At 38.8% G+C, this 11,834-nt stretch overlaps 2 protein-coding genes across 2 annotated transcripts; both read left to right on the top strand.

Annotated features, from left to right (window-relative positions):
* Positions 1-514: 514 nt before the first annotated feature.
* LOC141703002 (uncharacterized) lies at positions 515-1,417 on the top strand. The gene has a single exon (XM_074506627.1). It carries the CDS (start codon positions 515-517, stop codon positions 1,415-1,417), a length of 903 nt encoding a protein of 300 aa, XP_074362728.1.
* A 3,295-nt stretch (positions 1,418-4,712) lies between these two features.
* Positions 4,713-9,668, top strand: LOC141708681 (lipid droplet phospholipase 1-like). Its single transcript, XM_074512423.1, has 12 exons — positions 4,713-4,772; positions 4,930-5,074; positions 5,693-5,760; positions 6,431-6,501; positions 6,597-6,836; positions 7,392-7,558; positions 7,659-7,714; positions 7,805-7,857; positions 7,933-8,044; positions 8,678-8,778; positions 9,302-9,431; positions 9,519-9,668. Exons 2-11 carry the CDS (start codon positions 4,956-4,958, stop codon positions 9,371-9,373), a joined length of 1,059 nt encoding a protein of 352 aa, XP_074368524.1. The 5' UTR covers positions 4,713-4,772; positions 4,930-4,955; the 3' UTR covers positions 9,374-9,431; positions 9,519-9,668.
* Positions 9,669-11,834: the final 2,166 nt, after the last annotated feature.

Here is an 11,834-nt window from a genome sequence, read left to right as displayed (position 1 = left end):
GTGAAATTGTCTATGCTAATCCCACGAAAACAATCGAACGAGCGTACGGGGTGTGGTTGCGAGCTCCAAATAAAAATGCACAGAAACAGAATCTGGGGTCAAAGTGGTTGAGAAATGGACCAAATAGTGGATATAATAAGGTGGTGGCTGATCGGACAACAGGAGCAACAACCATGCACGGTGGTGGAGGAAATCTTGTGAATTTTATGGAAACTGATGGGGTGGTTAGCGAGATTGTAGGGGGTGACCCAACCATAGCAGTTAAGGGGCATAATTTGGGGGATATGATAATCATGGATAACTCACAACATCCAAACAGAATGGAAACGTATGAGGCGGGAACTAAAATATTTGAACGTGAGATTATGGTGACAGATACAAAACGTAAAAGAGTAGATATACAGAAAATAACGGAGGAAATTTTGGGGGGTAATTCAGAAGTGAACATGGGCTTAACTGATGGGCCAAAAAACGGACCAGAGGCGGGACTGGAAAGCCAGGCCCGCCTAGGACAATGAGTTTACTTGCTTGGAATTGCCGTGGGCTGGGTAAGCCACGGACCATTCAATTCCTTAAACATATTACCCAACAGAAGAGGCCCAGTATAATATTCCTATCTGAGACGTTGGCTCGTGAAAAGAAAGTTGCAGAGGTGTGTAAAACTCTTAACTTTGCAGGATTTATTTCAATTGAGGTGCAGGGGCGTAGTGGAGGATTGGCACTATTATGGAAGAACGAAGGAGGGTGTACGGTGATTGAAGCAACAAGGAATTATATTGACTTCGAGGTAGAGAATGAGGGTGTGGGAAGGTGGAGATATACGGGATTCTATGGCTGCCCTGAAAGACAAAGACGGAGAGAATCGTGGGGAATGTTATTGAACTTACGGGAAAGATCAAACTTGCCGTGGTGCGTAATCGGGGATTTTAATGACATGATGTACGAGGATGAAAAAAGGGGAGGGAACAAGCAGCCATCCTATTTGTTAACAGGATTTACAGAAACTTTGGAGACATGCCAGCTGAAAGACCTTGGTTTTGTTGGTGAGAAATTTACATGGGAGAGATCGAGGGGGAGTAATTTTTGGATTCAAGAACGACTGGATAGGGGGGTGGCTAACCAGAAGTGGAGGGAGCTATTTCCAGAGGCAGAAGTCGAGGTTATTGAGGTAGCAACTTCAGATCACCTTCCATTATATCTTCAACTGAACAGGCGTGTGTATATGCCTAAGGAGAAAAAATTTAGATTCGAAAATATCTGGGTAAGGGAGAAAGAATGCAGGAACATTGTGAAGCATGGTTGGGAAGCAGGTGAAACTAGGGATATTGTGCATAAAATTAAGAGTTGTGGTGAAAAATTGCAAGAATGGGGGGGAGGTATTACCAAGGAGTTTAAACGAAAGCTGGGCCATTGTTGAAATATGCTGAAGAAGCTACGCTCACGAAGAGATACACAGGGAATAAATAGGTATAATGAAGTGAGAGATGAATACTTGAAATTGTTAGATAGACAGGAGGTGTACTGGAAGCAAAGGGCTAAACAACATTGGTTGCGGGAAGGGGATAAGAATACAAAATTTTTTCATAGGTATGCATCCAATCGGAGAAAAAATAATAGAATTGATCGGTTGAAAGATGGAGATGGTAATTGGCAGGACACGCCAGAAGGGATTAGGAATATTATAGAGAGTTATTTTGTCGATTTGTTCCAGGCTTCATGTGTTGATGGTAGATTGTCGGAACATGAAGTAGTGAAACAGGTGTCTACTTATGAGAACGAGGAGTTAATGAGGGAGATTTCAGTAGAGGAAGTGAAAACGGCGGTATTCTCTATGCACCCAGACAAGGCGAGTGGTCCTGATGGATTTAATCCTGCGTTTTATCAGGTTTATTGGGATATTGTGCACGTGGAGTTGTTGGATTTTTGTCGTACTTTTTTGCAAACAGGGGAGTTGCCTGCAGGTGTGAATAATGCTTGTGTATGCCTTATCCCGAAGGTGAAGAAACCAAAGACAATGGGGGATCTCCGACCTATTTCGTTATGCAACGTTTTGGTTCGTATTTTGTCTAAGATCATGGCCAATAGGCTTAAAAAGATTTTGGAATCCATTATATCGGACAGACAGAGTGCATTCATTGAGGGAAGGTTGTTAACGGACAATGCGTTGATAGCATTCGAGATTAACCATTATATGCAGCGGAAGAGGCAAGGTAGAACTGGTGTTGCAGGGCTTAAATTAGACATCTCGAAGGCCTATGACAGGCTTGAGTGGAGCTTTGTGCGTAATATGATGGTAAAATTCGGGTTTAATAGTGTATGGATTGAGAGGATCATGCAATTTATTAGCTCGGTGGCATATAGTTTCTTGCATAATGGGGATGAATTTGGGTGCGTTGTTCCGGGAAGAGGACTCCGTCAAGGAGATCCGATTTCGCCTTATCTTTATATCATGTGTGCGGAAGGGCTAAGTGCTATAATTAGAAGAAACGAGGAGGCCGGACTGATACATGGTTGTCGAATTGCGAGAGGAGCACCAAGTATATCACATTTATTATTTGCGGATGATTGTTATATGTTTTTTAAGGCAGCTAAGGGTGAGGCGAGTACTCTAAAGGGAATTTTACAGAGGTATGCTCGAATATCGGGACAGGTGATTAATTATAATAAATCGAGTATTACGTTTTCAGCCAACACAAGTGCTGAGGATCGGCAAGAGGTTCAGAATCAGCTGCAAGTGCAACAAAATGAGACTCCAGGCAAGTATTTGGGGTTACCTATGAAGGTTGGGCAAAATAAAAAAGCTGAATTTGAGTTTCTTGTAGAAAAGGTGGCTTCCAAGTTACAAACATGGGGGATGGGGAATGTTTCTAAAGCAGGTAAAGTAACGTTGTTGAAATCAGCGACGCAGACTATTCCTACGTTTTGGATGAACTTGATGTTAATTCCGCAAGATGTCTGTGACAGAATCGAAAAAAAGATGAATCAGTATTGGTGGGGAGGTCGAGGGGAGCATGGAGGTATTCGGTGGATGTGCTGGGATCGTTTGTGTGAAGTAAAGGAGGTGGGTGGGTTAGGCTTCAGAAAGTTACGAGAATTTAATGTGGCTATGTTAGCCAAGCAAGCGTGGCGACTAGTAAATAACACTAATCCATTGGTGGCGGAAATAATGAAGGCTAGATACTATGCAAAATCAGATTTTTTAAATGCTAAATTGGGTTCAAATCCTAGTTTTATGTGGAGAAGTATTATGGAATCCCAGGAGGTCATTAAGCGAGGTTGCAGACGGAAGATAGGAGATGGGAAGGATACTAATTTGTGGACAAGTCCATGGTTACCATGCTTAGAGAATGGTTTTCTTACGAGTACTGCTTATACTGGACTTCATGATGCAACGGTGGATGGCCTGATGATGGAGGGTCAGAAGAGGTGGGATGTAGAGGTGCTAAACGATATATGCAATGAGCGGGATAGACAGCTGATACAACAGATTCATGTTCCTAGCAGAGGTATTAAGGACTCTTGGTATTGGTTGCTAGATAAAAAAGGGGAATTCTCGGTCAAAAGCTGCTATAGGCATTTGAGGGGGGAGAGGGAGAGCCAGGATAAAGGATTTTGGAAGAAGCTGTGGGGCTTAAACTTACCGGGGAAGATAGTTAATTTTTTATGGAGGGTATGCCGGGATGTACTACCTACCGCTACTGAATTGTTAAAGAAGGGAGTAAATATTTCGCCAACATGTTCATGGTGTCATTTGCATATGGAGACTGCAGTGCATACTCTGTTCTCGTGTTGTTTTGCTCAGGAAGTATGGAGTTCGGTGGGATTGCAGGACCTGGTAAGCGTAGGAGAGGACATGACGGGGTTGCAAGTGATCAAGCAAGCATTCCAGCGGGGCAATAGAGAGCAGTGTTTGATGATAGGGATTATTAGTTGGAGTTTGTGGATTCGACGTAATGAATGGGTGTGGAATCGAAACAATATGTCAATGTTTGGAACTCGGTCTATGGGTTTGCACCTGATGCGTGATTGGAAAACTGCGTATGAGCGTGAAAATGGAGATAAAAGACAGCTGCGAACAGCAAGTAAGAAATGGGTTAAACCGCCGGAGGGGTGGATAAAAATAAATGTTGATGCTGCTAGTCAGGGGTCTGTAGTAAACATTGGCGTAGCATGTGTAGCTCGAGACGAAAGGGGTGGGTTTTTGGGTGCTAGAATCGCGAACTGCAGGGGTTACACGCAAAGCCGCGAAGCAGAAGCTGTTGCTCTTCGGGAAGCTTTATCATGGTTGCTAACTTGGAGAAATACGAAATGTATATTCGAGTTGGATGCTAAGTTGGTGGTGGACGCCGTCTATAATAACACGGGAAGATCAAATTTTCATAGTATTATAGATGATTGTGTGAGTTTACTTCAACATTTTGAGAATGTATTAGTTGTGTTTGAACATCGATCTGCGAATAATGTAGCTCATAACCTAGCTCGAGCTGCATTTTCTATGTCTGGTCATATGGAGTGGTTTCATACTGTTACAGAGTTCATTCGTTGTAATTTGATTTCGGAGGAGTATTAGTTTAAGCAAGTGCGTTTATTTCAAAAAAAAAAAAAAAACTCGGAAAGTCAACTTCAAGTAAAAATGTCTCAGTTCGACTGGTCGGTCGGTTACTAGAAAAATGAAGTCGGTAAAAGGACAAACGCATACAAACATACGCACATGTTGTGTCTATCTTACACTCATCAATATCCTACGGAAGACATAACTAATATCCTCCACGGTTACATCTCTTCAAATTTCTCACTGTTTTTTTCTACTTTCTAGACAAATAAACAAACTTCATTGCTTCTAAATTTATTCACGTTTTGGCCCACCGATAATTAAATATTTTGTTACATATATTTCTTGATATTATTTTTATTATTGTAATGCAACAGAAGTGATCTGCAACAAATCGGAGGAAATGGATACTGGGGTTTGTTCATCGGAATCGATTAATGGAGAAGATGTATTTTCTTGTAAAGAATCTGATGTTTCATCTGCTGATCATCTTGTTGTTATGGTTCATGGAATTCTTGGAAGGTCTGTTTTTATTTTTCTTGCATTTATTTACAATTTTTATGTGTATGTGTATAACTTATGTTTCGTTTATGTTCTGTGCAAGAGATTATAGGGTTATATTTGCTTTGGTTGTGTAATTCTTGAAAGTTGAGCTATGCAGAATTGTAATTCAGATAATTAGGGTTGATTGGTTTGGATAATTTGCAGTAGTTTAGTTTGTTGGGTAATTTTATATGTAGTTTTGTAGTAACTCTTTACACTTGTAGTATCATGGTATGTGAATTTTGTAGAGATATTATGATGAGATATGAACTGCAATTCTGTCATGTGTATCTTCATTTTTAATGCTTTGATACTCTTTCTTGATCAAAATTTTTTTTATCTCAGGAAATGAATCTTTAACTATTGGAAATTGTGTATTATTGTTGCTGTTGATATTTTTATTTATACCTATAGATAGGATCGATTAATTATTTGAAAGGAATATTATTATGTTCCACTTTTGTTAACAGAAATGATGTTTATATAAGCAGGTGTTGCATTTTAGATTTATAATTGAATTGCTCATGTATGGTCTGAGTTTTGTCGAGACTCTGTTTTTTAGAACTTTCTGACGATTTTAATTTACTATTTTTGCAGTACTGCAAACTGGAAATTTGCTGCTGAACAGTTTGTTAGAAAGCTCCCTGACAAAGTATTTGTTCATCGTAAGGAACATACTTTATATGCTTACCGAAATTCTTGTCTTGATTCTGTTTAAAAAATTATATTTTCTCTTTCCCTAAGGGCCTCATGTGATGCTTTAGCCTGTTTTTCAGTTACTTGTTTTTTCCAAATTAAGTTTTAAAATTCTTTTAGAGTATACTGCATTCTATGCCTCTGCTTTTTCTTTCTTTTTCTGAAGACTGAAATCTTCGTCTAATTGCATTGGTATAATTTAGGATGGAATATTTCCTTGTAAGTGTCATTATCAACGCGATTTTTATTAGGGTTAAATCTAGATGTTGTATCATCACATTCTATGATTGTTGATGATGACGTTTGTACCTGTTTGACGAATCGATTACGATACTATAACAAGTTGTGCCAATTCTAATCCCGCGTTACAGGTTGATTTCTATAAGACCGTAAACGTGAAATGTATCTCCATATCGGAAAAGGGTTTTATACCATGGACGCTTTGATACGTAATTTCTGGCATTATAGTACCTTGTTGGAGCCCCATAATGTTGGTCATTTCCCTTCCTTCTTCGCCTCTACGTGCTATAAATAGTTCAGCTGTATTCGTCTGCTTTAGCAATTGCAGATTGCATTTACCATATAAGTTAGGTTGGATTGTTGCTTAATGTACCACATATTTGATAATTTTCCACTTAGGAAGCGAAAAGAACATGGATAAGCTGACGCTAGATGGCGTGGATGTAATGGGTGAGAGATTGGCGGAGGAGGTTTGTTTTTCTTATATTTGTGGCTAAAAGAAAGTCAGTTATGAAAGACCTATTAATATATTATACTTCAACTTTCTACTATAACTATTTTCCAGGTTCTTGAACTCATCAAGCAAAAGCAAAATCTTCATAAGATTTCATTTGTTGCTCATTCTGTGGGTGGATTAGTGGCAAGATATGCTATTGGGAAATTATACAGGCCTGGTAAAACTGAAAATGAAAGGGATTTGTTAGTTGATGCTGGCGAGGTGTCAAAGGGGACAATAGGCGGTTTAGAGCCAGTTAACTTTATTACTGTTGCAACGCCTCATCTTGGTTCGAGAGGTAACAAGCAGGTAGGAGTTTTGCTTGTTTGTCAGGACCGAGAAACTGAATATTTTGCATTATCGAAATTTTGTCTGTCGATAAAATAAATTGGTTATTTATCGTTGCATCATATACTTACAAGTTGAGAACTACAATGATAAAGCTAACCCTTTGCATTATTTATTCTGTACAGCTCACTATTGGTTTAACCAGTTATATGATCTATATATTGAATTCTGAACTATTCTGTTGTTAAATGCTTCAAGTTGTACTTTAATATTTTGAATTTTACACTTTAATCTTGAGTTGTAAGTTATAAATTGATCTTAATAATAATATCACTTAGCATACTGAGAGTTCCGAGTTTGAATAAGCCAATCTGTTCATAATAGAAGTGAATTGTGATTCTTGCATGCAGTACTTTCCTATGTCTCTCCACTACTCCTGCCTTCACTTCTTTAGTCGCGACGGAGGATTCCTGAACTTTTATAGGCATATAATTTCTACTTTGCTATGTTATTGACATTGTGGAATCTGTTGGTTGTTTAAACCATTCCACCTATTTGTATTTAATAATTTGGCAGGTCCCGTTTTTGTTTGGTCTAACTGCTCTTGAGAAAGTTGCTGCTGGGGTCATTCATTGGATTTTTAAAAGAACTGGACGCCATTTATTTCTTACTGATGATGACAGTGATGGAAAGCCACCACTGCTTAAGCGTATGGTTGAAGATCATGAGGGTTATTTTTTTATGTATGTTGACTACATATTTTGTTATATAAGTCACTTCGTTATTGCAGTGAATCCTTGAGATGTTCTTATGTCGCATTTAGGGACTAATTAATAAATGCAGGTCTGGACTACGTTCATTCAAACGTCGTGTAGCATATTCAAATGTTGGTTATGATCGTATCCTTATGATTTAATTCAACTGTACTAATAGTGTACGTTTCTTGATATCATACTATATTATCATTTTTCGTTGACTATTACAATCAGATATTGTTGGCTGGAGAACATCATCAATTAGGCGTGCAGTTGAACTACCCAAGGTATTTTCCTTGGCTTCTTCATTGATGCTCATACTCCATTTTCTGTTGTGTTTATAAGACTTTTTTTTTGTGAAGTGGGAGGACTCTGTGAATGAAAAGTATCCTCACATCGTGTATGAAGAGCTGTGTAAGGCATGTGATGCTGAGCCAATAGCGGCAGAGGTTGACAGCTTAGACAATGTAGAAGGTTTGTAACTGTAAACTTTGACCGCTAGATCTATTTTGTATTCAACATGCGAGCATTCAAGAACACCGGCACCTTTACCTCCTTACACAAAATCAAATACAATTAAGAGAGCAATGAACATATCTTCACGGACAATTCTTGTGTTTTTGTTTTTGAATACACATTTAATTCTTCATTAAGATATTACCCTGCAATCAAACATCGCCATACAAGTACTTCTCTTTTCTTTTCCTTTACAAGTTAGATAAGTGGATGTTATAGTTAATTGTTTTTTATGTCGATACCCTGTCTAGGCCGGATCTATTTTGCCAGCCACCTCCATTCTTCAAAATCCAAAATTTGTAGTCACAGCTGCAACAAGCCAATTTTTTTTGCCACATATATATATTTTTTTATTAGACTCAATTTCCTCTGTTGGCTTTGCTACATTTCCCTTTAAATGTGTTTACTAATAGTTGCCTGCATTGGTTTTTTAGCTCAACACATGCTGTTGCAAGGTGCGAGTTACTTGCATCTGCTATATTCTGTATTGCACGGAATAGCTTATTATCTATTAAGTTAACACTGGTCTATATATCTTCCTCTTTTATATAATATTTGATGCCATATTCTCTTACTAAATTGACTAAGCAGAGGAACTGGTGACTGGCCTGTCCCGTGTGTCATGGGAAAAAGTGGACGTCAGCTTTCACAGTAGTAGCCTACTGCGCTTTGCTGCTCACAGTGTTATTCAGGTAGCTTCTTTGCCTTTTTCTGGGTGCTAGTCAGTCGGGAGCTTTTCTAAGCAGACTAAAAACATGAAATTCAGATAAGGTTGTGGAAGGGAGTTAGTACGGTCCATGTCTTTATTGGTTTGGGAAGGAAGTAATTGATAGGTTTTAGTGAGTACTTTTTCTAGTTCCGCTAGACTAGTTTAGTCTTCTACTATGCCCTCTTATAGAGACTGGAGTATATCTCAATGAAGAGTATACTTAATACTTTTTCTAATTGTTGATAGCACTATTTGATCTTTTACTGTGTCTAGCATCTACTTGTACTGTATCCACTTCTTGTATAAAGTATGTCTGGGATTAAATGGAGCTTATGTCGGTGAGAAAGTAGACAGTGATTACATTGTTAATTTGGCATATGCTACTCTCTATGAAATGTTACTTCATCATATATACGTATCTGTAAAATTTTGATGCTGTGTGTCAGCCACCGGCAGAAAGACTCGTGCATTTGTTATTTATGTTACTTATGTTTGTTTTATGACAGGTAAAAAATGAGAACATGCATTCAGAAGGTGCAGATGTTATTCAACATATAATTGATCAATTTCATGTCTAGAAGCCTATGATGTCCAATATATCAGAGAAGATCATCGGTTCTGATTTTTCCAATATAGGTAAAACCATAAACGTATTGTAATTATGTGGCTAGTGTTCCATTCTTTCTTGTCATATAAATTGAACATTCTTTTTCGTTTTTGCAGGTTGAAATGTTCTCCTTGGCGTAAAATGTGTTGGAAATTGTAATTAATGAAGTAGCTATATAATATGTTATTGTCAAATTTACAAATTGTATCATTCTGTAGACAAAATAAATTAATAGTTTTTCTATTTGAAACTTAGTAAAATGTTTATGCCTGCTGTGTCACAACTTGAACAATATAAAATATATAGATCTGGAATTAAAAACTAAACTACATAAAATTTGCAAGGAAAAGACAATAAGGAAGAAAAAGGTATAAAGAAGACAATTCTCATTTCATTCATATCCCTCTCATACAAGGACATCTATATATATATGGGACAGCTAATAACGGTATAAAAGTAATGGACCAATAAGGATTATAGCCCAACTAGGACAACCTGATACTAGCCTCAATGACACTGTTTAGAGCAAATCACTAACACCCTCTTAAACATAGTTAATTAGCTGGATCACAACTAATTATCATATCATGACAAATGCCCTTCCTTAAGCTGATCCTTGACCCCAAGGATCAAACTTAGGAAATTTCTTGTGGATATCTTCCCAGAACTCCCATGTTGCTTCCTCTTTAGTACCGTTAGCCCACTGAATTAGCACCATAGTTGTTGGACTATTACCTCTCTTAACCAGCCTTCTCTCAAGCACAGATACTGGCTCAACTTGCAACACCCCCACATCATTGATTCCTGGCAGCTCAGTTTGTGGTACCTTTCCCTTACCAATCATTTTCTTCAACTGTGAGACGTGAAACACGTTGTGAATTTTCGCCCCTGTTGGTAATTCAATCTGGTATGCTACACTACCAATTCGTTTGAGCACTTTATAAGGTCCGAAAAAATTTGCAGACAATTTTTGATTCCTTCTCATGATCACTGAGGACTGCCTATACGGCTGTAACTTCAAGAAAACTTCATCCCCCACTGTAAACTGCATGTCTGTTCTGTGTTTGTTGGCGTACAAGGTCATTCTCTCCTGAGCAACAAGTTTTCTTTCAACAGTTGTTGTATTTGGGACCTATCCCGTATAAGCTTCTTTACCCCTGGGTTGGTGATGCCGGGACACTGAAAATGCACTGAAGGGGGGGGGGGGTTGGTTGTACATGGCTTCAAAAGGTGACATCCCAATGGCTGTATGATCACAAGTGTTGTACCAGAATTCGGCCATTGGTAACCATTGACTCCACCTAGTTGGTTGCTGGTTTGCAAAGCATCGTAAGTACATTTCTAAGCATTGATTAACTCTCTCTGTCTGCCCGTCCGTTTGAGGATGGTAAGCAGTGCTTAGTTTAATCTGAGTTCCTATAGCTTTAAATAATTCTTTCCAAAAAGAGCTGATGAATATTGCGTCTCTATCTGAGATAATGGACTGGGGTGGACCATGGAGCTTCACAACAGTATCCAACACAGATTGAGCTACAGATATAGCCGTATATGGATGGCTGAGTCCCACAAAATGACTATATTTTGTAAGTTTGTCCACTATGACTAGCACCACTTCCTTACCATTTGATTTAGGCAGCCCCTCAATAAAGTTGAGGGAAATTGTCTCCCAAGCATTATTTGGTATGGGCAAGGGTTGTAACAGTCCTGGTGGTGCATTGTGTTCGGACTTACATCGTTGACAAACATCACAAGAGCGTACAAAGCTTTGCACATCAGCAGTTAAGTTTGGCCAATAAAAATACTCCTGGATTCGTTTAACAGTTACCGTGATTCCTGAATGGCCGCCTTCTGAGCTGTTGTGGTTGTTCTCAATAATTCTATGCCTCAGCTGGTTGCTAGACCCTACATACCACCTGCTTTCCTTCTTCAGCTCCCCATCAATCAATGTGTAACCCTGATCATTAACTCCTTTTACCATCAACTCAGTTATCAAGCTTTGGGCCACTGTATCATTCTGCCAACCAGCACACAATTCCTTCTTCCATTCTGGTATTATAATGTGTATTGCATTGCACAACAGTTGCCCTTCATGACATCTAGAGAGCGCATCGGCCACCAAATTGTCTTTACCCTTCTTGTAAACGACCGAATAGTCATACCCCAATAATTTCGACAACCATTTATGCTGCAACAAGGTTGTCAGTTTCTTTTCCATGAGGTGATTCAATGCCTCGTGATCCATTTTTATAATGAACTTGTGACCTAAGAGATAGTACCTCCATTTCTGCACAGCCATGATAACTGCCACAAGCTTTTTTTCGTAGGTGGACAAGCTTAGATGTCGGTTGGCCAAGACTTTACTTAGGAAAGTAATGGGCTTACCTTCTTGCATGAGTTCAGCGCCCACATCACTATGACAAGCATCTGTCTCA

Source organism: Apium graveolens, chromosome 2 (genome assembly GCF_009905375.1).
Source record: "Apium graveolens cultivar Ventura chromosome 2, ASM990537v1, whole genome shotgun sequence".
Taxonomy (NCBI): domain Eukaryota; kingdom Viridiplantae; phylum Streptophyta; class Magnoliopsida; order Apiales; family Apiaceae; genus Apium; species Apium graveolens.
This window is presented reverse-complemented; position numbering and strand designations above follow the sequence as displayed.

Excerpts from the sequence above, each read along its gene's own strand:
- LOC141703002 (XM_074506627.1), top strand. The coding sequence starts at position 515 with ATGAGTTTACTTGCTTGGAATTGCCGTGGGCTGGGTAAGCCACGGACC.
- LOC141708681 (XM_074512423.1), top strand. The coding sequence starts at position 4,956 with ATGGATACTGGGGTTTGTTCATCGGAATCGATTAATGGAGAAGATGTA. Across the intron at positions 6,502-6,596 it reads GTGAGAGATTGGCGGAGGAG|GTTCTTGAACTCATCAAGCA; the intron begins GTTTGTTTTTCT and ends ACTATTTTCCAG. Across the intron at positions 8,779-9,301 it reads CTGCTCACAGTGTTATTCAG|GTAAAAAATGAGAACATGCA; the intron begins GTAGCTTCTTTG and ends GTTTTATGACAG.